Source organism: Apodemus sylvaticus, chromosome X (assembly GCF_947179515.1).
Source record: "Apodemus sylvaticus chromosome X, mApoSyl1.1, whole genome shotgun sequence".
In the NCBI taxonomy this organism is placed as follows: domain Eukaryota; kingdom Metazoa; phylum Chordata; class Mammalia; order Rodentia; family Muridae; genus Apodemus; species Apodemus sylvaticus.
Genome location: NC_067495.1, coordinates 72,128,795 through 72,156,147, shown reverse-complemented (window position 1 = coordinate 72,156,147; position 27,353 = coordinate 72,128,795). Strand labels below are relative to the sequence as shown.

At 37.5% G+C, this 27,353-nt stretch overlaps 1 protein-coding gene across 1 annotated transcript; it reads right to left on the bottom strand.

Moving 5' to 3' along the window:
* Positions 1 to 2,524: 2,524 nt before the first annotated feature.
* On the bottom strand, positions 2,525 to 3,019 carry LOC127674546 (60S ribosomal protein L23a-like). The gene has a single exon (XM_052170276.1). It carries the CDS (start codon positions 3,017 to 3,019, stop codon positions 2,525 to 2,527), a length of 495 nt encoding a protein of 164 aa, XP_052026236.1.
* Between the last annotated feature and the right edge of the window lie 24,334 nt (positions 3,020 to 27,353).

Below are 27,353 nucleotides of genomic sequence, written 5' to 3'. Positions count from 1 at the left end.
TATATATCTATATATATATATATATATATATATATATAGAGAGAGAGAGAGAGAGAGAGAGAGAGAGACTGATACGAGAGAGAAAGCTATCCCTTAGCAAACTTAGCAAACATCTGTTCTAATATGGATTTACAACCAATGTTTTCCTAAAATGAATGTTTTTCTTTTATCTCATTCACCCCTTGAGCTAATCAATAGCCTCCTTTCTCTAAATCTCTATCACAGTTTTTGATGACAGTATAGGAAATCACCATCAGGTAATCCTCACTGACAGCCACATCTTTTGCCAGCTATCTCCATTAGGCTTCTTAACCAAGTTTGAACATTTGGCTTATCATTTGCCTCAGATTAAACCATAGTGTTAACCATCAAGTCAAAGGCCAAGGAATCACACTTATTCTTTTATAAGTAGGGTGCTGTTAGTGTAAGATGGTGTAGTTAGTTTAGGAAGGCATCTATTAGCCACAGAGGATCCCATTATTACATGAAGCTTCTTGGCTTTAATCCAAAACTCATTGACGACCACATGAGCTCATGTAGATTTTTCTCAAGACCATGAAATCATGTTTTCAAAAATACAAGTAAATTTTGACTTCTGCTTGGAGAGAACACAGATTCATAAACTGTTAAAGATTGTGGAAAAAGTTTAGGAAATAATAAACATACTGGGAAAAATGAATCTCCACCTACAGAAGAATAAAACTAGTTCATTTTTGTCTCTCACTCTGTACAAAAATCAATTCAAATCGAGAAACAACCTAAAAATGTGACCTCAAAATTTGAAAGTTAGAGGAAAACATAAGGAAATATTTCAAAATATAGACAAGGCAAGAACTTTCTTGTGGCTCCAATATCTCAGGAAATAATACCCAAAAATGATAAACTGGATTCCATGAAATTAAATGTCCCAATTGGTCTTTGACTTGACGGTTAAGACTATGATTTAATCTGAGGCAAATGATAAGACAGAAACTGAAACTCTATGCCCTGCTCGTGGGAATCCAAAATGCCACAACTACTTTTGAAAATATTTTTGCAAAATTTACAATGGTTAATCATAGATAAACCATAGATAAATCATAGATAAAGCATGTAGCTGTTAGTGCCATGCTTGGTTAGCATATCTAAGGGTCTGGGTTTGATATCCAGTACAGAAAACAAACAAAATTTACATTTAACTCAGAAAGTTCATTCTAAAGAGAGTACCCCCCCAAAAATTAAAATCACATACATTCACACAAAAATGTTCCTTCAAATATTCATATTGTCAATATTCATGACAGCCCAAAAGAAGAAATAATCTATTGTTTGATTAATGATTAAACAAAATGTATTATCTATGCAATGAAAAATTATTCAAACAGGGATGTGAATTATGCACAGATACATGCTACAGTTTAATGAACAACAAAGTGTTATGCTAAGTGAAAGAAACCAAATAAAAATACCTGTAAGAATCCATAGGTATGAAATGTGATGAGGAGGTAAACTTAAAGCTACAGAAAGTAGATTAGTGATTGCCACAGTTTGTGGAGACAATAAGAGATGACTACTCTTAGGTGAGATATTTTGTTTTGCTATGATGAAAATGTTTTGACCATCACACTGAAAATACTAAAGTCAAAAATGAGTACCATACATTGTAAATGTATGTTACTTGAAGTAACTGCACCACAATATAATAGTAAACCTATAGAATCAAAGTAGAATAAGGAATATTTAATACTGGGAATAGGACAAGAAAGTGATTGTAAATACATAACAGCTTCGGGGGAGGCCAATGGCATACATATAAATTAGACTTATGATAACTGAACAGCAGCAAATTTACTGAAAAGTATTGAATTGTGCAATACTCTTCAAATATATGAATGTTATGATGTATAAAATGTGCATTAAAATTGATTTTACAAGATATGGATGACTGATTTCCTCCTAAACTGATTCACTAAGAATACCTCAAGGTCATTTATATGCACCACTAGTTTGGGAAGGCTTAACAACAGAATATAGTGATGCACGACTATGCTCTCAGTTATATGGAATGCTGATGCAGAAGGATCATTTTAGTCCAAAGGCTCAAGAGAAACCCACAAGGCATAGCAATGGTCAGATAAAAAATAAATCCAGTCACAAAAGAACACAGAAGGTATGCACTCACTGATAAGTGAATATTAGCCCAGAAGTTCAGAATACCCAAGATACAATTCACAGACCATATGAAGCTCAAGAAGAAGGAAGACCAAAGTTTGGATGTTTCAGTCCTTCTAAGAAGGGTGAACAAAATACTCACAGGAGGAGATATTGAAACGAAGTGTGGAGCAAAGACTGAAGGAAAGGCGATTCAGAGACTGCCCCACCTGGAGATCCATCCCATATATTGTCACCAAACCCAGACACTATTGTGAATGCCAAGAAGTGCTTGCTGACAGGAGCCTGATAGGGCTCTCTCCTGAGAAGCTCTGCCAGAGACTGACAAACACAGAGGGGAATGCTCACAGCCAACAACTGGACTGAGAGCCGGCTACCTGATGGAGGAACTGGAGAAGAGACTGAAGGATATGGTCCCAATCTTGATGACAACATCTAGAGCATCAGAATCAGGAGCCAATAGAACATATGCCTCCTCTCGGTCAGGCCTTATCAGGCTATTAACTTTGGCTGAATCAGTGCAATGGAGTTTCTTCACAGGCTGTTTGTTCTGGTGCTTGTTGGCCCTGACATCCACAATGAACACAACCATGTTATCCTCTATTTTATTCATGGCTGATTCAGTGGTCAGTGGGAATTTGATGATAGCGTGGTGGTCAAGCTTGTTTCCCCTGGATGCACTCTTTCGAGGATATTTGTGCTGTCTCCGGAGCCGCAGGGTCTTAGGACACTGGAAGGTGGGTGAAGTTCGCTTTTTCTTTTTGTGGCTCTGGAGGCCTTTCGGCACTTTCTTGTTAGCTTTTAAAGTCATTGCTTTGGCTTCAGCTTTGGTAAGGGAAGGAGCTTCCTTCTTTGCTTTTGGCACCATCTTGGCAAAAATGTGTAAAGGCTGATGAGATAGTTGCCATGTTCTTCAGTTTTACCTCATCATCTCACCTCACTTGTATCTTCTCTGGCATTCATTCATGCCTTGGATAAGGATTTATTGAGTTTATATAATGTGTTAAGCATTGTTCTTGTCACTGAATAAACGGCAATACACTTTTTGGAGAGCAAAATATTTAAGCAAAACATATCCATGTACTGCTATAGGGGTGTAATTGTGATTGATAGGTCTTTGATCTATAAGTCCAGGAGAGGGCTGTGACTAACTTATTCAGATACTGATAAAAGCTTGTAGCAAGTTATAAAACATATATGAAAATGACAATCGAAACATACAATCATAGATATTGTTTTATATCTATCTTAATTATACACAAAAGGCTGTGGAAACATTAAACTTATTTGGCACTTGAGGGAGGACTTTTCAGAAGAGATTTAAAGTAAAGTTGATCTTGAAAGGAGAATGAAGATTTGCCAAGAGATGGTAGTGAAATAACAGGTGGAGTTCACAGCAAGCAAAACAAATACAACTTAGAACCCCCATGAATTTCAGAGTCAATATTTCACAATCTTTTGAGATGTAACAACTAAAACATGTTACTGAATTAACTTGTAGTGTGTGCATTTAAATGACTTCTGTCTTAAAGTTAGTATTCCCTGAGTATTTACTACAGAAGAGTTAGTGCTCCAATAATTTATTTGTTAATTACATTCTTAGTGAGTTTAAATTTTTTTGTTCAGTGTTATACATGACATGTACAGTTAGGAAGATATAAGACCAAAGGTTTTCCTAGGTAGTTGGAATGTACATTCCGAAATCATAACCACTATATTACTGTAAATTGGGATTCTAGTAGCTTACCATCACCGTAGAAAGGGAAAAGAGTATGAATAACTTAAGTACACTTCCAAATATCCATTTAGGATGTGGATATACCCAAATTTTCTGAGTTATTGATTCATAATTAAAGAGAAAATTTACTTTTACATGATTGGTGAACTTAGTTTTCCTTATTCTATGTTTTCAAAACTAACAAAACAGGCTTAAAATTTACAGTATATAATTGAGTTACTAAGAAAGCCTCTTCCAACCATTGGACTGAGCACTGGGTCCCCAGTGGAGGAGTTAGAGAAAGGACCCAATGAGCTGAAGGGGTTTAAAACCCCATAATGGGAACAACAATATCAACCAACTAGTACCCCTAGAGCTCCCAGGGACTAAACCACTAACCAAGGAGTACACATGGAGGGATCCATGGCTCCAGCCACATATGAGGCAGAGAATGCCTTGTTGGACATCAGCGGGAAGAGTGGCCCTTGGTCCTGAGGAGGATCAGTACCCCAGAGTAGGGGAGTTCCAGGGCGGAAAGATGGGAGTAGTGGGTGGGTGGGAGAGCACCCTTGTAGACACAGGGGAGGGGAGGGGATATGGGGTTTCCATAGGGAATACCTGGAAAGGGGATAACGTTTGAAATGTAAATAAAGAAAATATCGAATAAAAGGAAAAAGAAAAAGGAAAAAAAAGCCCCTATTATTAGCATTTTTAAAAGCATTGGATTTGACTAGGGAGATGGCTTGCTGTGTAGAAGCATTTGCCCTGCAAGCCTCAAGGCAAGATTTTGATCTTTCAAACCCATAGTACAGTGTGAGAACTGACTCCATACAGTTGTTCTTTGGCCTCCACAAGCACATAGTAGCATGCATATCTACATCCACACATCATATACACACAATAATAATAATAAAATACTATTATTAATACATATTTTCTGAAGACCCAGCTATACCACTCTTGGGAATATACCCAAAAGATGTGACACCATGCCACAGAGGCACGTGCTCCACAATGTCCATAGTATCCTTATTTGTGATAGCCAGAAGCTGGAAACAACCTAGATGTCCCAAGACAGAAGAATGGATACAGAAAATATGGTTCATTTACACAATGGAATACTACTCAGCTATTAAGAATGAGGACATTCTGAGTTTTGTAGGCAAATGGATGAAACTAGAAAATATCCTGAGTGAAGTAACTAAGACACAAAAGGACATGCATGGTATATTCTCACTAATAAGTAGATGTAATACCATACAGAGTACCCAAGATACAGTCCAAAGAACTCAAAAAGGTCAACATGCTGAAGTGCCCAAGTGAGGACGCCTCAGTCCCACTTGGTAGGGAGAACAAAGCAATCACAAGTGGGGAGAGAGGGAGGAACCAGGGAGGGAAAGTGGACAGAGAGAAAGGAATGGGGGAGGGGAGAAAGGAACAGGATTTGGTATTGGGTGAGGGAAAAGGACTGAAGCTCTAAGGGCCAGCAGAGGGAATAAAAACAAGCAAACTCAGGATATAGGAGGTTGGGGAAATCCTCCAGAATGCACCAGAGACCTGGGTGGTGAGAGACTCTCAGGGCTCAAAGTGAGGGACCTTAGATGACAGTAGGGAGAGGGAACTTATAAAGCCCGCCTCCAACAGGAAGACAGGGCATCAAATGAAGGAGAGGGGAACCATCGCACAGCCATAACTCTGACCCATAATTGTTCCTGTCTGAAAGAACTGCAGGGATGGAAATGGAGAGGAGCCTGAGGAAAAGAAGGTTCAGCATCAGACCCAACGTGGGTCCCAGCTTAAGGGGAGGTCCCACGGCCTGACACTATTACTGAGGCTATGGAGCACTCACAAAAAGGTACCTATCACGACTGCACTCAGGAAAATCCATCAAACAGCTGAAAGAGTCAGATGCAGGTATTTGCACCCAATCAATGGACAGAAGCAGCTGACCACTGTTGTTGGATTAGCGAAGGATGAAAGAAGCTGAGAAGGGCAACTCCTGTAGGAGGACCAGCAGTCTCATTTAATCAGGACCCCCAAATCTCTCAAACACTGGACCACCAAACAGGCAACATACAGTTGGTGCTGATATGAGGCCTCCAACACACACACAGTAGAGGACTGCCAGGTCTGGGTTCATTCAGAGATGATGCAACTAACCCTCAAGAGACTGGAGGCCCCAGGGAGTTTAGAGGTAAGGTGGAGTGGGGGAGTGGGGATATCCATGTGGAGACAGGGGTGGGGAGGAGTTATGGGATGTGGAACAATCAGAGGGTAGGGGGTCACGGTAATAAAATATGGAGTGTAAAAACTTAATTAATCAATTAGTTAATTAATTAATAAGAGACTACTCTGTCCTTTGACTACCTTACTTCAGAAATTTGAGATTACAATATATCCTGTAAATTATGGATGAGTAACTAACTTTGAGTCAAATGTTATAAGGGGTATTGTGGATAAACCAAGAGAAAACAATGATCTGATCTACTGTAAAAATTTAAAATAACTTACTTGGACAAAAGAGTAGCACATTTCAAAATTGTTGATTGACAGCCTTTCTTTTTTTTATCAATCATTTTTTTATTCGATATATTTTTTATTTACATTTCAAGTGATTTCTCCTTTACTAGACCCCCACTCCCCGAAAGTCCCATCAGCCCCCTTCCCTCCCCCTGTTTTCCCACCCAACCCTTCCTACTTCCCTGTTCTGGTTTTGCCCTATACTGCTTCACTGAGTTTTTCCAGAACAAGGGGCCACTCCTCCGTTCTTCTTGTACCTTATTTGTTGTGTGGATTATGTTTTGGGTATTCCAGTTTTCTAGGTTAACACCCACTTATTAGTGAGTACATACCATGATTCATCTTTTGAGTCTGGGTTAACTCACTTAGTATGATGTTCTCCAGCTCCATCCATTTGCCTAAGAATTTCATGAATTCATTGTTTCTAACGGCTGAATAGTATTCCATTGTGTAGATATACCACATTTTTTTGCATCCACTCTTCTGTTGAGGGATACCTGGGTTCTTTCCAGCTTCTGGCAATTATAAATAGGGCTGCTATGAACATAGTAGAGCATGTATCCTTATTACATGCTGGGGAGTCCTCTGGGTATATGCCCAGGAGTGGTATAGCAGGATCTTCTGGAAGTGAGGTGCCCAGTTTTTGGAGGAACCGCCAGACTGATTTCCAGAGTGGTTGTACCAATTTGCAACCCCACCAGCAGTGGAGGAGTGTTCCTCTTTCTCCACACCCTCTCCAACACCTGCTGTCTCCTGAATTTTTAATCTTACCCATTCTGACTGGTGTAAGGTGAAATCTCAGGGTTGTTTTGATTTGCATTTCCCTAATGACTAATGAAGTTGAGCATTTTTTAAGATGCTTCTCTGCCAAGAGGAACACTCCTCCACTGCTGGTGGGGTTGCAAATTGGTACAACCACTCTGGAAAGCAGTCTGGCGGTTCCTCCGAAAACTGGGCACCTCACTTCCAGAAGATCCTGCTATACCACTCCTGGGCATATACCCAGAGGATTCCCCACCATGTAATAAGGATACATGCTCTACTATGTTCATAGCAGCCCTATTTATAATTGCCAGATGCTGGAAAGAACCCAGGTATCCCTCAACAGAAGAGTGGATACAAAAAATGTGGTATATCTACACAATGGAGTACTATTCAGCCATTAGAAACAATGAATTCATGAAATTCTTAGGCAAATGGATGGAGCTAGAGAACATCATACTAAGTGAGGTAACCCAGACTCAAAAGGTGAATCATGGTATGCACTCACTAATAAGTGGTTATTAACCTAGAAAACTGGAATACCCAAAACATAATCCACACATCAAATGAGATACAAGAAGAAAGCAGGAGTGGTCCCTGGTTCTGGAAAGACTCAGTGAAACAGTATTTGGCAAAACCAGAACGGGGAACTGGGAAGGGGTGGGAGGGAGGACAGGGGAAGAGAAGGGGGCTTACGGGACTTTCGGGGAGTGGGGGGGGGCTAGAAAAGGGGAAATCATTTGAAATGTAAATAAATTATATCAAATAAAAAAAAAGACAAAAAAAAAGAAAATAAAGCTACATGCTTCATTTGTAATATAGATGATAAAAAAAAACAAAAAAAAAAACAAAACAACAAAAACAAACAAACAAACAAAAAAAAAAAAAAAAAAAAAAAAGATGCTTCTCTGCCATCCGAAGTTCTTCAGGTGAGAATTCTTTGTTTAACTCTGTACCCCCATTTTTTAATAGGGTTGTTTGGTTTTCTGGAGTCTAACTTCTTGAGTTCTTTATATATATTGGATATTAGCCCTCTCTCTGATGTAGGATTGGTGAAGATCTTTTCCCAATTTGTTGGTTGCCGATCTGTCCTTTTGATGGTGTCCTTTGCCTTACAGAAACTTTGTAATTGTATGAGGTCCCATTTGTCAATTCTTGATCTTAGAGCATACGCTATTGGTGTTCTGTTCAGGAACTTCCCCCCTGTACCGATGTCCTCAAGGGTCTTCCACAGTTTCTTTTCTATTAGCTTCAGAGTGTCTGGCTTTATGTGGAGGTCCTTGATCCATTTGGATTTGAGCTTAGTACAAGGAGACAAGGATGGATCAATTCTCATTCTTCTGCATGCTGACCTCCAGTTGAACCAGCACCATTTGTTGAAAAGGCTATCTTTTTTCCATTGGAGGTTTTCAGCCCCTTTGTTGAGGATCAAGTGGCCATAGGTATGTGGGTTCATTTCTGGATCTTCAGTCCTGTTCCATTGATCCGCCTGCCGATTGACAGCTTTTCAAAGCAACATTTAATTACCTGTAAAAATAAATCTCACAAAATGAACATTCCAGGTACCATTAAGAGTTCTGAGTACTAAAAACATTTTTCATCAAATGGAATATTGAATGATTCATGCTGTAAATGAAAGAAATTTGGGTTCAAATGAGCACTGGAACCCACATGTTCACATGAACATTTAAGCCAGATGTTCACAACCCATGGGTTAAAACCCCTTTGGCAAAACTCCAAAAATATTTTCATTATGAGTCAGAACAGTAGCAAATATAAAGTTATTAAGTAACAACAAAAATAATTTTATGGTTGGGGTCATCATAACATAAGAAACTGTATTCAGGGATAACAGCATAAGGAAGGTTAAGAATCACTGGTTTAAACTTACTATATTTCACAAACATAACCATGGTTTGGGTCTTATTTTAAAAGAGATACTAAACTAAGTCTTCCCTGGACTACTTGCTAGCATAAAAATGAGTATAGATCATTTTAAAAGAAATGTACTTTCATGATGTGCAATTTTATACCTATTAAATTAAGCTGCAAGTTGTAAAGGACTTCAGACAGGTTTCCCTTTGGTGAATAGACCATTACAAGAGAATTTGAAATTAACAGAGCAAATGTCATAAAGATAGTTGGTGCTTTCCATTTCAATTTGCGCTATGCAGTTAGTTTATTTTCCAAATGAATGTAGTTAAATTATTTGCATAGCAAAACACTTCCTCCAGTGATATTAAGATAAACATCATCAAAACCTCTATAGCAAATGGAAAATTTTCTAAATTGTGGTAACTTGAATAATTCATGTTTTCAATAGACATTTAATAGAGAACCTAACAGGTACTATGCCATAGTTCAGGTGCTTAGGATTCAGCAAGAACAAAAAGACAGAAGTTTGAATTCTCTTGAAGTGATATTCCAATTTAAGATTTTAACTGTGCTTGAATGGAGTGAGATGAGAAGCATACTAGCTCAAAAGAAAAAGCCATTTAAATGTTGATTCCTAAAAATCATTTATATGGTGTCTAGCTCTTATATCTGAAAAGCTTATGAAACATATTCATTCCTGGATTTGTGCATTTGGAACTCATCTGTGTTTGTTTCTTTTTTTTATTTTTTATTGATATATTTTTTATTTACATTTCAAATGATTTCCCCTTTTCTGAGTCCCCATTCCCCACAAGACCTAGAGTTGTGTCAGACATGTGCTGAGCCATGTTTCCTATGAGTCAATCCACCTAAGCCCTATTATCCCATCAGTTTGAGTTCACACCACTTTCCTGTGGTCTTCCTGTCCCTCTACTTTCTAATCCAGTGCAGTGCATGATATATATGCATATGAGTATTTGATCACCAAGCCATGAGCCCAGATGTTTTGTGATTTTTTTATTTCATTTTATTTTGCTTTTGGTGGACAGTTGAGACAGGATTTCCTTACAGATTTCAGTCTGTCCTCATATTGTCTGTGTAGCCAGGATTACCCTTGCACATACTTGAATTACAAGTATGAGCCACCATGCCCAGCAAAACCACATCATCTTTCTTTTCTGTTAATCTTCTATGCTTTTATCTTTAAATTATCAAAATCTCTACACCATCTCCTGTTGTTTTGTGATGTCTGTGTGTATTTGTGGGTGTTTGCACACCGACAGAGAAGGAAGAATATTTTCCACTACATTCTTTGTATCTATTTTTATCTGCTTCTGCTTATCTGTCAGTATTTGTTTATGCTCTGTTTTTCATTGTAGCTTCTGTTTAGTTTATTCATCTCCTTTAGTCTCTAAATATCTACTTAAGATAGTCATTTTATTACTTCCCTTTTTCCAATGAGAAAGTAAGACAGGGAAGTTGCTACTTTATCAAAGTCGTCCATTTAAAATACAATGCCTAGGTATTTTGACTCTAAATCACAGAATAATTTCATTACATTACTTAGTTTTCCATTTATCTCTTTAAAAACAGACAATAGAGTCGATTCCAAGAAGGCTGAAATAAACACTCATGTCCTACTTCTCTTAGAAAATGTAACTAAAACCTATACAGAAAGCTATTCATAATGACTTGAGCTCTCTGGGTAAGATTCTGCACAAAGCTCAGAAGAGTGAAACAGTATTTGGCAAAACCAGAACGGGGAACTGGGAAGGGGTGGGAGGGAGGACAGGGGAAGAGAAGGGGGCTTACGGGACTTTCGGGGAGTGGGGGGGGCTAGAAAAGGGGAAATCATTTGAAATGTAAATAAATTATATCGAATAAAAAAATAGTAAAAAAAAAAAAAAAAAAAAGAAGAGTGTTCTTGGATTAAATGTATCACTAAACTGGGGGTGAGTTTTTTCCTTTTTTCTGTTGTCCCTAGCCTGAAATCAATATAACCATGGAAGTGAATTGGGAATGGTTGGTGTGAGGGAGGGAAAGGAAGAGAATAGAGATGGAGGGGTTCAGGCAGAAGCAGAATATCCCAGAGAAAATGATTTATTGTACTCCTGAAGGACAAAAAATCACCCCCATGTTTGCTTTCCACTTTCTCCATTCAATTGCCTAATGCAAAAGGCTTCTTACATTAAAAATAGAAATCCTGTCAATTAAATATATAAAAGACCAAGGCACTATACAGCATAAGTAAACATAAAAATCTCAATTCATATTGAAAAAGATGATTGACAGATAACAGTGGCAAAATGATACAGATCTTGACATTGTCTAATAAGATATTTAGAGTACTAGTGTAGTTATTATTAAGAATCTTGAGAGTTAAGAAATTATGTCAAGTTAGAATATTGGTTATTTCTCCCTTCCATGTTGCATGTCTATTGGTGTTGTACTTGTTCAGGTCTCATTTAGGCAGCCATTCTGTTGTCATAGGATTGAAAGGAAACATTCACCTATGATACCTGGACATTGGTTATTTTAAATTTAAAGCTAATAAAGAAGTCATACAACATGACTTTCTAAGTCCATGAAGTCAAGGAGATAGTTTTGGAGGGTTATCGGTCCTTCATATATCAACTCTGAAAAATAACTTTGATCATCAGAGACTGTTAACTGGTATCTTAATGAGCCTTAGTGCAGCAGTTTACATGAGGATGGCCTCATAGATTCATATATTTGAATGTTTAGTGACAGCAGTTTCAACCTGTGGGTCTTAATCCTTTAGAGGGTCAAACAACCTTTTCAATGGAATCACATGTCAAATATCTTACATATCAGATTTTACATTCTAAACAGTAGCACACTCACAGTTATGAATTAACAACAAAAATTAATGACTGGGTGTACCACAACATTAGGGACTATATTAAAGGGTCACAGAATTAGGACAGTTGAGAACCACTGATTTTAGTCCCTAGTTAGTAGATTGTTTAGAGAAGAATTATGAGGAAAACACTCCATTCATGCACAGAAAATCAGTAATAGCAAAATAGTAAAGAAAACTGGATGATGCAAACAAAACAAGCAATAAAATATTATACTTAAATCCAAATTCTAGTGACTATTTATTATAGAGTAATGAAAACTTATGTTCACTCAAATGTCTATACAAAAAAATATTTGTGATGGCTATGTTAGTAATAACCAGAAGTGGAATCAACTCTGATGTAAAGAAGTGAGGAAATGGGTTAAAACTCTATGGCCCATCTATACAATGAAATCTCTTAAACAATAAAGAGAGAAAAGTAACATATAAATCTGGGAAACACCAAAATATATTAAGGAACCAATTTCCAAACACTGTATGGAGATAGCAGTAGACATGGGACTAACAGGCAGAAGTCCTATGCTCTTTGCCAATGACTTGGCCACTTTTATTATTTGTACACCTCCAAATTGCAGATATTTTATGATCCTATTTGCAATGAAATGGTAAGATTGAAGCAATGGAAGTTGGGGGAGGTATAACGATGAAATGCCAAAATGATTGAGTTTGAGGAAATGGGGCAAAAGTTCTTTATCCTCATCATTGTAGTCATGATTCCAATATGGGAGTGTATGTGTGTGCACATGTGCGTGCGCGTGCACGTGTGTGTGTGTGAGTGAGTGTATGTATGTGTGTGTATTAAATTTTGTAGAATGGTTTATTGGATGGTAATAAAAATTAAGCAGGTAATTAACTTATATGGACTTCACATTGATTTTCTCTGGCAGATCAAAGCAAGTTCTCCAATTTGGACAGATTTTAACAGATAAAATGGTAACAATAAAGTGATTTGAACACTAAAGGAAAAAAGTAGGCTATCTATTTTTTTGAACTATTGGTCAGCAGGGTCCCATAGAGCACTATAACATGACACGTATTGCCAAAGCTATTGTTTACTCCCTAGAACTTGATAGTAAAGCTATTTTGATAAAGATACTTATACTTCAACCACAAAGCATGGAGAAATCTAACAGATACCCAACTATAAGCTTCATCTTTTTATATTTTATTGAATATATTCTTTATTTACATTTCAAACATTATTCCCTTTTCTGGATTCCCTGCCCCCTGAAAAGCCCTAACCCATCCTCCTTCCCCCAGAAAACCCCTAACCCCTCCTCCCTCCATCTCCTTCTGTGAGGATGTTTTCCACCCAACTCACTCCTACCTAGCCTCCCTCAATTTACCCTACACACAGGCATCTGTCAAGCCTTCATAGGACCAAGGACCTCTCCTCCCATTGATCCCTAACAAGGCCATCCTCTGCTACATATACAGCTGGAGCCATGTGTACCCCTTGGTTGATGGCTTAGTCCCTGGGAGCTCTGGGGGGGGGGGCTCTCATTGGTTGATATTGTTGTTCTTCCTATGAGGCTCCTTCAGCTCCTTTAGTCCTTTCTCTAACTCCTCCATTGGGGATCCTGCGCTCAGTCCAATGGTTGGCTGCTAACATCTGCCTCTGTATTTGTAAGGCTTTGGCAGGGCCTCTAAGGAGACAGCCATATCAGGCTCCTTTCAGCAAGAATTTCATGGCATCCACAATAGTGTTGGGGTTTGGTGACTGTTTATAGACACTACCCAATTTGTTTTATGAAGCCATAATTATGCTTATACGTAAACCAAAGACTAAACAAAGAAAGAAAACTTCAGACCAATTTCCCTTATGTACAATGATGCAAAAAAAAAAAAATACTCAATAAAATTCTTACCAACTGAATCCAAGAATACATCAATCATTCACCATAATCAAGTAGGCTTCATGCCAGGGATGCAGGGATGGTTCAATATACTGGAATCCATTAATGTAGCCCACTCAAACTCAAAGAAACTAACCATATGATCATTTCAGTAGACGCTGAAAAGCATTTGACAAAATCCGACACCTCTTCATGATAAAAGTCTTGGAAAGATGAGGAATTCAAGGCCTATAACTAAACATAGAAAAAGTAATATACAGCAAATCAGTAGACAACATCAAAACTAAATGGAGAGAAACTTGAAGCAATGCCACTAAAATCAGAGACCAGACCAGGCACCCCACTCTCTCCCTATCTATTGAATATAGTGCATGAAGTCCTAGCCAGAGCAATTAGACAACAAAAGGAGGTCAAAGGAGTAAGGTTCACCCTTACTGACCACCTTTCATAGTATTAGAAGTGGTTATGCTTGCTACCAGAAGAGAAAATTAATCATCACTCTCACCCAGCTATGAAACTTGTGAGCAACAATACTGATGTTGCTAGGAAGATACATACACTGGTGCAATACTGGCATGAAGGTTATAGAGTAACTAACCACATTTTTATTGGATTTAAGGCCTGTTCAACAAAATGGAAGTCATACCCAAAACTGTCAATGAGACCCAGAACTTGTGATTAGATAGTTCATGTACCCTAGTAGAGAAGCTAATGCTATTATTTCACTTAAAGAACTTAGCGTTGGTTGAAGTGACTCCTAAAGTCTTAATGCTATACATCACTCACCCTGCATCAAAGAAGCTTCTTGCAGTACATTACAGTTAACACAATATCCACAACTGGTTAAATATATATACAAGGAACAAGAGACTTAGAACATTTGTACCTAAGTGAGGTGTTTATATCTCACTTCTTCCCTCAGGGTCAGGGATCTTTATGAAAGAAGGAATAGGAGGACACTAAGAGTAAGAATTTATAGATAATTTCAAAGAAACAGTGTTTTCCTGACACAACAAGGTATCTACACATATGCATTTACATTATTTTGTGATAATATGCACAAGTCAGATGTAAGCTCAAGCTTGATAAAGTTCCAGATTGAGGGAGGGGAAATGGGCATTAAATTGAACCCCTAGTTGAGTAGCTACTTAATTTCTGTTCAGAGAGGGAACATCAGTTTTCTTTAATGATTTAACACCAAGTATATCAACCACAGTGCAAGGTAAGCCCCATACCTGGGAGCAGCTGGCCAACAGAAAATGGAATTGATAGGTTAAAAAGGAAAGAAAGAAAAAAGGAAGGAAGGAAGGAAGGAAGGGAGGGAGGGAGGGAGGAAGGGAGGGAGGGAGGGAGGGAGGGAGGGAGGGAGGAAAGCAGAAGCCTTGAAGTTAGGTGGCTAAGGTGATGGGTGAAGGTCTGCCATGTGTTAGAAGAGGGTGAATATGATCAAATATTACATTAAATTATAATTCATGAAGAATTAGTAAAAGCATTGTTAAAAATTTTAACAAACTTATGAACTATAATCAATGTAATGAATTTCTTCTTTATATATTTTATTTTTAAACAATAGTTACATTTAAATATATATTTGATCACATTCTTCTTTTTCCCCAAGCTCATCCAGCTCCTCTCCTCCTCCATACCCACCAAAATATATGTTCTTTCTCAAAACAGACAAACCAAAAACCCAATATAACAAGAAAAGATCCAAAAATCTTGAAAACAAAACATATCACTTCAAAAATTATAACAAAGCACCCAGAAACCATCCCCTCAAACCCATCCAACTGTAACCAAATAAAAACACAGTTTCAAAAACCCATGGGTCAATTATTTGTTGATCAACTAACTACTCCTGAATATGAGACCTGACCTGGAGTGATAGACATAGCCAGTGTCATTGCATTAGGGAAATCTGGTTCTTCCTCTTGATAGCTCCATAGTTAACCTTACCTTTTTGCCTTTACATTCTTTCATTTAAAACAAATAACAAAGTAAAATATAATAAGATAAAACAAAAACAATCACATCAAATTTGGACAAAACAGCCAGGCAGTGGTGGTACACGCCTTTAATCCCAGCACTTGGGAGGCAGAGGCAGGCAGATTTCTGAGTTCAAGGCCAGCCTGGTCTACAGAGTGAGTTCCAGGACAGCCAGGATTATACAGAGAAACCCTGTCTTGAAAAAACAAACAAAAAATTGGACAAAACAACTAACAGAAGGTAAAGAGCCCAAAAGAATCAGAGACCCACTTGTTCACACACTCAGAAATCCAATAAAACAACAAATCAGAAGCTATAACATATGTGCAGAGGACATAATGAAGACCCATACAGGCACTGTGCTTGCTTGCCTCAGCCTCTGTGAGTTTATATAAGTGTTGCTCATATTGATTTAGGGGTCTTATTTTCTTTGTATCCTCCATCCACTTTGGCTCTTACACTCTTTCTGCCTCCTCTTCTACAGGGTTCCCTGGGATCTGAGAGAGAAAGAAATGATGAAGTTAGGTGGTTAGTGAGTCAGGAGAGGATAGGAGGTGAATTGGGAGAAGGAGGTGAATATAATAAAAATATAGTTTATGAATTTCTTAAAGAATTAATAAAAGCATTCTTAAAATTTAAGCAATAGCCTTATAAAATACAACCAAAGTAATGACTTTATTAATTTTTATTTCCTGCTAGTAATAGCAACTTCTCTTTAGATTTTAGTTGAAATAGCACCCTCAATCATTTTGGGATATTATATGCTATTTGCAATATTTTCATTACATAATTAATCATCTGTATCTTCTCTACAAAGCAACCTTTTTCTATTTCAGTACATGACTTGTATTATTCCAGTATTGGGGATTTAACTGAATGATACAGTGCTCCCCTAAGGAGTATAAGGTCCTGGGTTCAGTCTCAATCGAGAGGAAAAAGGAGTGAAAGATGTTAGATGTGAAGCCTTTGGGATATATCATCGAAATGCCACTAAGATGATGATGGATTGTATAGGGGTTATGAGGAAAAAGAAGAAGTAATGAAGTTTAACTCCAGAACAAGTCTATTAAAGTTCGAAACATGTGTATTAAAGGGGAACTATAATTTGTTTTACTTATATAGATATAAGGGAATTAAGAGCTCTGTTTTGAGTGTTGTTATTGGTGTTTGTTTCTTTCATTTTTTAAAGGTCACTACAAAGCCCAAACTGTCCTCAAACCCTCAGATATCCTCCTGCCTCAGCTCCCATATCCAGATCATTTTGAATATTTTTAGTTTAAAGTACCTGTTAGACATTTAGGCAGACATGCCATATTAACAATTGGATACACACAATTTAAACTAAAATGAGTTTAGGCTGTAGATCTTAATTGTGAAGTATCTGTTATGTAAATCATACATGAAAGTAAGTTTCAGTCTAAGGGAACAAGATGTATCAGAGAAGGTTTCTCTCAATGATTACCAGTCTCAGCCAAAACATGGTAGCACATGCTTTAATCCCAGCACATGTGAAGCAGGGCCAGGAAGATCTCTGTGAGTACAAAGCCATATTAGTCTACATAGCAAGTGTCAGGCCAGTCAGGACTACATAGTAAGTAGTAAGATACAATCTCAAAAAAAATTAGAAGTCTCAGTTTCACATAGTTTCCCCAAATACATCTATGTTGATATAACTTTTGGGACTATATTAGGCAAGTAAATAATAGATAATTTACACTTAAAATGTTTTAGCAGTATAATGTATTGAATTGATCAGAAAAAGACAAGAAATATTTTGGCATCTGATGCAGATGCATTTTATTTTCAATCTGAGTTAATTCAGACAAACCCTAATTCAGGTAATATTGTGAAACAAATTTACAAATGAGCTCTTCTGAACAGCTGATCTTAAAATAGAAAAGGTATCTGGGTGAGTCTGATGCAATCAGGTGAGTCTGTAGAGGAATTTTAATCCAGTAACATGGATGCTCTGGCAAAGGATCATATCCAAAGTCTTTCTAGGTCTGTGTGATCTGGCTGCAATATAGACACACCCTTAGTACATACTTTTAATCCCAAACAATAACATCTAATTGCTGGGCAGACAAAGTGACAAATCAGAAAAAGATTTGACTGGATGAGTCAAGTGGAAATAGTATACACCCAACTCTCAGGAGAACAGCACGGGGGGGGGGGGGGTAGAGCTATTTAAGAGAGAGAGCCAGTCTGTTTGAATTCAGTTGAGTTCATGCCACTCTGTTCAGTTCTATTCAGTTCATGCAGTCAGTATAGTGAGTTGGAAGTCAGTGCAGTCAGTGCAGTGAATGCAGTGCAGTGGAGTTCATCAATTCATGATGCTCAGTTAGTATAATTCAGAGACAGTTTTTCCAAGCAGAGAAATTCAACAAGAAACTGAGAGAAGCTAGTTTGAGAGGAATTTTGAGCCAGAACAGTTGAGCTGAACCAGCCACCCATAGTTCAGAAAGAACTAGAAGCGGTGAGCCTATTCAGCAGGATGACTCCTAGACAACAATTATATCTAGGGGATAACTTTTATGTGATTCCTTTAAAACAAAAGGTAAGAGGTAAAGAATTAAGAGTAGTTTGGTTTACATGTCACTGCTGGCATGAAGATGGAAAAGCCACAAAGCAAAAAGTAAAGTGTCCTCTCAGACGTCAGAGCCAGCAAGAGTCAAACGACCTCAGTGACACAACCATAAGTAATTGAATTCTACCAAAATTTAAGTTTGGAATTGAATTTTCCTCAAGAGATTCTAGATTAAAACCCATTCCAGTGAAGACATGGATTTCATCCCTTGTGATACTCTGATAAGACAGTCAATTTATACCATACCAGAGACTCATGACCTACAGACCTGTGAGTTAATGAACAGTGTTTTAAGTTGATACATTTACAAAAATCTATGCAACAGCAACAACAAAAAAGACAGTATAACATTTTTTCTAGGCTGTTGCAACAAAGTGTCACAGAGTGTAATAAACAACAGGAAATTATTTTCTCGCAATTCTGGAGGCTAGATATCTGAGGCAGAATTAGCAGTTAAGATGGCTTCTTTTAATACTCCTTTCCTTGGCTTGTAAATGGATGCCTTTTGTATTTGTTTTCATGTGATCTTCTGGGAGAGTAGGCACAACTGAGCCCATAGCACACAGGATGTTTGAAATATGTTTCTTGTAGTTCAGATGAAAAATGACAGAACTGAAACAAAGACAACACAATTACAAATAAGCAAGTAAATGAATTCAACATGCAAGTATTACCAAAATATTGACAGACTTGCTGACAGATCATATGTGAAGGAAAAAGTGAAAAAAAGAACTAATGAATAAAGTTCTTTAGGAAATTTTAATAGTATTATTATTGAAATGAAGGACTGGAACAGGTATTTTTCCTCCCAGAGAAATCAAAGCTTGGTTTGGGGTGTGTTCAGATATCAAGTAGCTATGAATCCTCAACTAAAAAAGGCAGTTTGGAGATATAAAGTGAGGCCCATCAGCATTTATATGATACTAATGACATGAGAATAGAAAAAACGTTTTTTCTTGAAAATATTTTAAAATGAAGCTTCAAAAATTATTATAGAATGTGTGATAATGAGAATATCACAATCCTCTTTGATCGGCATGCTATTTCTTTCAAAGACATATGGTTAATTATTATCCTATGTTAACAGTAAGTGTTGTGATTTCCTTATAGCATTTAATGGCCATAATAAGTCACTTACAGGATAGAAAGTTCAGCAAATGTTTGTCTGGGGGGAAGAGAGTTGAGCATGTATGCAGAAAAGAGAAGCATTGATTTCAAATGACAAGTACTTAAAAGTAATACTAAACTATTGACTTTGTTATACAGAATAATGGTAAAATATTAAAGGGTTTGAAGCAGTAGTATAACTAAAAACAGTGTATTAATAAAATTAATCTTGTCCTAGTAAAATAAATAAGCTGGGGAAAGTAAGATAGGGTGAAGAATAATTGAGTTTAGAATTCCAACATAGACTGACAGATTTGATGCTACAAAATCATGTTGAAGAATCTCAGAGCAGGGGCTCATAGTGATTCAGAAAACGCTAATATATTTTTCTTGGTAGAAAGAAGTTATAGTTTGACACATAATACATCCATAAAAGAATGACAATTTTCTTCCAGCTTACTGTAGGTTTTATTTCCAATTATTGAGCCCATGAGACACAAATTAAATACTTCACTTGCCAGTGAAGCAGTATAAGAAAATTGAATCTCCATCAGTCTCCCCGGTGTTCCAGGGTTTTATAAGAAACAAGCAATTAGCAGTTTTGAACTATGTCCTAGTAAGACATCCTGAAACAATTTCCTTGTGGCCCATGTACCTCCTTAAGTAAATGTTACTTCATAATGTCATTTTCTTTATTTGGCCACGATCCTTTCTTGGAAGTTAATTAATGCTACTACAGCCTTTAGATTTGAAACATTACCAGGGCAGACTTTCTCACCTGAGTCTGAATTTAAAGCATGGGTGATAAATTTGGAAAAAGAAGTTTCTGCCTGCTCTCTATGATTAAAAGGTTACAAGAATAACTTCATGGTGTTAGTTGGGCCTCCTCTCACTTGGCTACTCTCATTAAAGGTCACTAAGTTTCCTCATTGATGCTGTAAATGGGAGAGTCTGCAGACTTGAATGTAGTGTGGCAGCTACTGCAGCTCTAGTAGAGGACTCTATTCATATGAAAGTACTCAATCACCATGGAAATTCTTAAGTCATAAGATCAATCTTCATGATAGGATATGCTCTGTCTACCTGGAGTGGTTAGAACTATAAATACCAGCTAAGGATTTGACTTTCTCTACCTTCATGGGTTCTAGGGATAATCATAGGTAATCATTTAAGATTGCTTATAATTTACACTTACTTTGTGATTATATGTATTCTTTATGAGGCAACATTACTAGATTTAGGAATGCAATCAGTTACAATTTCTGTGTTTTTAGTAGTTCACTTTAGACCATCACATAGACATCAAATTGTTGTGATAGCTTCTGGATAGTTTTTATAAGAGCCTTTAGGAGAGTGTTCATATCTGATACATGGATGTCCCGAGTATCATACTTTCCTTTGGACAACACATAGCTCATTATGATTTGATAAATGAATAACCTCATTGCCTTGAAAATTCAAGATCCAAGTCAAACTACTCTTCTTGGAAATGGTGCTAGTTAACCTGCAACTGCCACCTTGACTGGACTTAGTATTATCCAGGAGACAAATTTCTCAATGTGACTTTCACAGTATTTCTTAGAGGGTTTAATTAAGAAGGGAAGACCCTTTTCCAGTGTCAGTAGTACTGGGCCCACAAAATGAGAAATCAGCTCTAGGACTGACATTTATTACTCTTTGCTTCCTGTCCGAAGCTACTTTAAGCGACTGCTGCCACAATTAGATCAGTTCTCATGAGCATGATTTTCTCATGGCAGAGTACAGTCTGTAACTATGAGATAGAATACACCCTTCCTTCTTTTACCCAGTTTTTTATCAGGTATTTGGTCACAGCAACAAGAACAGAATTGAGTATAGAGCCTACACTCTTTGGCAGGACAAGTCATTCCACATGGAAATCATCCAATAATGTCTACAAGATGTGACTATAAAACTACTAAGAGAAAACCAAGGGTGTGGCTGTATACTCCAGCTCTGAGACAAGACAAGGAGGCAAAGACGTAAGAAGATACTTTGGGTAATATTGAGATTCCCACCTCAAATTTAACAAATCAATAATCAAAGTAAAAACTACTATTAGAAAATAAAGCATAAAAGTTCTACAATATGGCCTTTAAAGCATAGAAACAGAAACAGTATCAATCACTTTAAAATTGTTCAGTGTAGCAAAGAAAATAATCAGCGAACTGAAGAGGCAAGCTAAGGAATTGGAGAATATATATGAGAATTATCTCCCTAATTTGATATTAATTAACCCAATTTTAAAACATGGACAAAGGTCTTACTGCCATCATTTGCACCAGGGAGCCAGGAGACTCCACAGCCTTTTGTGCATAGCCTGCCAGGAGAGAGTGATCTCCCAGCAGGCTTTCACCTTTGAGCACAGAGGTGAGATCTCCACCTTCTCTCTAGAGGGGACCCAGCTAGGAGCACACAGGTACTAAAATCAGTGGAGCAGCTGGGACAGAAGTCTTCCCACCTGCTGCAATTTGCACCAGGGAGTAGGGGAAAATCCACAGCCTTCTGTGCATAGCCCACCAGGAGAGATCTCCCGGCAGTGCTTTCACTTCTGAGCTTAGAGGAGTAAGGACACAGGCTTACAGGCCCAGAGGAGGAACAAACTCCAGCCAGAGACAACAATACCAACTAGCACCAGATGGCAAAAGGCAAGCACAAGAACCCTGCCAACAGAATCCAAGGCCACATGGCAACATCAGAACCCAGTTCTCCCACCACAGCAAGTCCTGGATACCACAACACACCGGAAAAGCAAGAGTTGGATTTAAAATCGTATCTCATGATGCTGATAGAGGGCTTCATGAAAGATTTAAATTACTCCCTTAAAGAAATACAGAAGAGCATTGGCCCACAGGTAAAAGCCCTTAAAGAGGAAACACAAAAATCCCTTAAAGAAATACAGGAGATCATGGATTAACAGGAAGAAGCCCTTAAAGAAGAAACACAAAAATCCCTTAAAGAATTACAGGAAAACACAAACAATCCAGTGAAGGAACTGGACATAACCATCCAGGATCTAAAAGTGGAAGTAGAAACAATGAAGAAATCATAAAGTGAGACGTCTCTGGAGATAGAAAACCTTGGAAAGAATTCAGAAGTCATAGATGCAAGCATCAACAACAGAATAGAAGAGATAGAAGAAAGAACCTCAGGTGCAAAAGATACCATAGAAAACATTGACTCAACAGTCAAAGAAAATGCAAAATGCATAAATCTGGTAACTCAAAACATCCGGGAACTCCTGGACACAATGAGAAGACAAAACATAAGAATTATAGATATAGAAGACAGGGAGGATTTACATCTTAAAGGCCCAGTAGATATCTTCAACAAAATTGTAAAAGAAAACTTCCCTAACCTAGAGAACGAGATGCCCATGAACATACAAGAAGCCTTCAGAACTCCAAACAGACTGCACTACAACAGAAAATCCTCCTGCACATAATAATCAAAACATCAAATTCACTAAACAAAGAAAGAATATTAAAAGCATTAAGGGGAAAAGGGCAAGTAACTTATAAAGGCAGACCTATCAGAATCATACCAGACTTCTCACCAGAGATGATGAAAGCTAGAAGATCCTGGGCATACTTTATACAGACCCTAAGAGAACACAAATGCCAGCCCAGGCTACTATACCCAGCAAAACTCTCAATCATCATAGATGGAGAAATCAAGATATTCCATGATAAAACAAATTACACAATATCTGCCCACAAATCCAGCCCTACAAAGGATAATTGATGGAAAATGCCAACACACGGAGGGAAACTACACCCTAGAAAAAGCAAGAAAGTAATCTTCTTCCAACAAACCCAAAAGAAGATACCCACACAAACATAAAAATAACATCAAAAATAACAGGAAGCAACGATCACTACTCCCTAATATCTCTTAACAACTCCCCAATAAAAAGACAAGGACTAACAAAATAGTTCTCATGTAAATCTTCAATTTTATCAGAAAACGTTTGTAATTCCCCTTTTAACTAATTATTTCTTTTATGTCTACCATTTTATCTGCATTATTTTTCATGATAATCTTCAAATTTAATGTCTTTCTATATACTTCCTCTATTTTATCAGAAATGTTTTCAATGTAAATCTTTGATTTTATCACAAATGTTTCTAATTCCACCTTCAATTAATTTAGAAAGAGTTTTTACATCAACCATTTTTATGTAAAATGTTCCATGAAATAGTCAATTTTAACATGTTTGTCTATTTTTTGAATTTTACTAGAAATATTTTCAATGTAAATCTTCAATGTTTATAATTCCACCTTCAATCAACTTAGAATTATCTTTATGCCTATTATTTTATCTATATAATTTCCATGATAATCTTTAATTTTAACATGTTTTTCTATATATTTCTACAATTATATCAGAAATATTTTCCATGTAAATCTTCAAGTTCATCAGAAAATGTTTATAATTTCACTTTTAATCAACTTAGGAATACTTTTATGCCTATGATTATTATATCTATATAAAATTTTCCATGATTATCTTCAATTCTGACATGTTTTTCTACTTTTTTATAATTTTATCAGAAATATTTTCCATGTAAATCTTCAATTCTATCATAAAAAGTTTCTATCCCATATTTCTATTGATTTAGCAATGCTTTACATGTCTTTGTCTACCACATGTAAAACATTTGGTACTCCTTTGCTCCTCAATTTTCCACAAAAATTATCAATTGTAATGTGTTTATTTGAAATATTTTTCATGTAAATCTTTAATTGTATCATAAGGTGTTTTTATTTCCCTTCACTTCCGTTTTCAATAAATACAAAAAAGTTTTTAAAAAAGGAAAAAAATATTGGAGCTGTAGGAATACAGCATAGTGATAGAACATTTGCCTGGCTTGTGAGAGGTCCTGGGTTCATTTCCAGCACCACTAAGCAACAACAACAACAACAACAACAACATAATGAATAAATAAATAAATAAATAAATAAATAAATAAATAATTTACTAAGATAGTAAATTTTATATTATGTGTGTTTTTGTTTTTTGTTTAATTTTTTTCTTTATTGATATATTTTTATTTACATTCCCCGAAAGTCCCATAAGCCCTCTTCCCTCCCCCTGTTCCTCCATCTACCCCTTCCCACTTCCCTGTTCTGGTATTCCCCTATACTGTTGCACTGAGTCTTTCCAGAACCAGGAGCCACTTCTCCATTCTTTTTGGACCTCATTTATTATGTGGATTATGTCTTGGGTATTCAAAGTTTCTAGGCTAATATCCACTTATCAGTGAGTGCATACCATGATTGATCTTTTGAGACTGTGTTACTTCACTTAGTATGATGTTCTCCAGCTCCATCCATTTGTCTAAGAATTTCATGAATTCATTGTTTCTAATGGCTGAATAGTACTCCATTGTGTAAATATACCACATTTTTTGTATCCATTCCTCCACTGAGGGACACCTGGGTTCTTTCCAGCTTCAGGCTACTACAAATAGGGCTGCTATGAACATAGTGAAGCATGTGTCCTTATTGCATGCTGAAGAATTCTCTGGGTATATACCCAGGAGTGGTATAGCAGGGTCCTCAAGAAGTGTCATGCCCAGTTTTCTGAGGAACCACCAGACTGATTTCCAAAGTGGTTGCACCATCTTGCAGTCCCATCATCAGTGGAGGAGTGTTCCTCTTTCTCCACATCCTCGCCAGCACCTGCTGTCTCCTGAGTTTTTGACCTTAGCCATTCTGACTGGTGTGAGGTGAAATCTCAGGGTTGTTTTGATTTGCATTTCCCTAATGATTAATGATGTTGAACATTTCTTAAGGTGTTTCTCAGCCCTCTGAAGTTCTTCAGGTGAAAATTCTTCGTTTAGCTCGGTACCCCACTTTTTAATGGGGCTATTTGTTTCTCTGGGTTCTACCTTCTTTAGTTCTTTGTATATATTAGATATTAGCCCTCTGTCAGATTTAGGATTGGTGAAGATCCTTTCCCAATCTGTTGGTTGATGTTTTGTCCTTTTAACAGTGTCCTTTGCCTTACAGAAACTTTGTAGTTTTATGAGGTCCCATTTGTCAATTCTTGATCTTAGAGCATAAGCTATTGGTGTTCTATTCAGGAACTTTTCCCCTGTGCCCATGTCCTCAAGGGTCTTCCCCAGTTTCTTCTCTATTAGTTTCGGTGTGTCAGGTTTTATGTGGAAGTCCTTGTTCCATTTGGAGTTGAGCTTAGTACAAGGAGATAAGAATGGATAATATAAAATATAAACATTTTATATTATGTGTTTTACCCAAATAAAAATTTTATATATATATATATATACATATACATATACATATACACACATTTATATACATATATATTGTTTAAATTGACAAGGCTGTGTTTGAGGGAGGGAGGGAAAGAAACAAAATTAAAGATAAAACAGCTACCTTTAGTCTATGTTATGAATTCTTCATAGAGTGAGAAGATAGTAAATGAATATGGATATTACAGACAGCTTTATGCCCATCAACTTGAGAGCCTTCATGAAACCAGCCAATGCCACCAAAGTCACAACTTTCCAAATTCTCACCAGAAGAAACAGACCATCTGGAAAGTCCTATATCTGCTAGAGATTTCAAAGCAATAATCAATCTTCTTCCAAATCAGAAACACCAGGACCAGATGGATTCACCAGTGAACTCATCAAACATAAAAGGAAGAAATAAATGATGTTCTTTATTATCTATTCCAGAATATAAAAGCATAAGAAAATGTTCTTACTCTATGACTACCATTTTATTGATACTGAGCACAAAGATATTAATAAAAGTTATGATTATAGACAAGAAAACATGGACAAAGGACCTGAACAGCCATTTTCAAAGAAATATTAAAATAATCAAGTATTTACAAAAAGAAATGCAACATCACTCAGCACCAGCAACATACAAATTGAAACCTCAGTGAAGGTTGGAAGATGTGTGAATCCATATAGTTCTTACTATGTTTCCATGGGGACCTGAATTTAGCATAGCAATGCTGTACAAGGCAGCCAAGAGGATCTCTGGGGCTTGTTCGTCAGCTACTCTAACCAAAAAGTGAGCTCTGGGTTAGTGAGAGACTGTTTCAATATATAACATGACAAATAGAAGATATCATTTGAGGTCAATCTTTGGAATCCCATATAAGTTTACACATGCATAATGCTTTTCCCTCTCATGAATAGATGCAAGCATACAAATGCATATACCAGAACACAAATACACAGGCATACACAATTCCCAATGAAACAGCACCTCACATCAGTTAGAATATTTATTTTCAAATGGTAAAATGATAATGAGTATTAGTGATAATGTTAAGATAAGAAATGGAGGAGCTCACAGCACAGCTTGCTCCTGCAGCCCAGAGCTTGGGTCCCAGTCCTGAGGCCTCTGGCGGGAGCCCTCAGCTCAACTCTCTCCGCTTCTGGATCCAGATCAGCCTGGGCAGCAACACCCAGGTCCTCTCCAGGTCCTGCAAGAGGCAGGAGGGGCTTCCGGGGCGGCCAGCGGGGAGAAGTCATTGTGCTCAGGTGAATCCAGCGGGCCCCAGCGGGAGCCTTCAGGTGTCTGCTTTGGGATCTGAACGGCCAGGGCCACAGCGCTCGGTCTCCAGGAAGTGCGGGAGACCCGGTGTGCACCCAGAGGCAGTCTGGGAGCTCACAGTGCAGCTTGCTCCTGCGGCCCAGAGCTTGGGTCCCAGTCCTGAGGCCTCTGGCGGGAGCCCTCAGCTCAACTCTCTCCGCTTCCGGATCCAGATCAGCCTGGGCAGCAAAACCACATCTCCAGATCCTGCAAGAGGCAAGAGGGGCATCCAGGCAGCCAGGGGGGAGAAGTCGGTGTGCTCTGGTGAATCCAGTAGGCCCCAGCGGGAGCCTTCGGGTGCCTGCTTTG

Excerpts from the sequence above, each read along its gene's own strand:
- LOC127674546 (XM_052170276.1), bottom strand. The coding sequence starts at position 3,019 with ATGGTGCCAAAAGCAAAGAAGGAAGCTCCTTCCCTTACCAAAGCTGAA.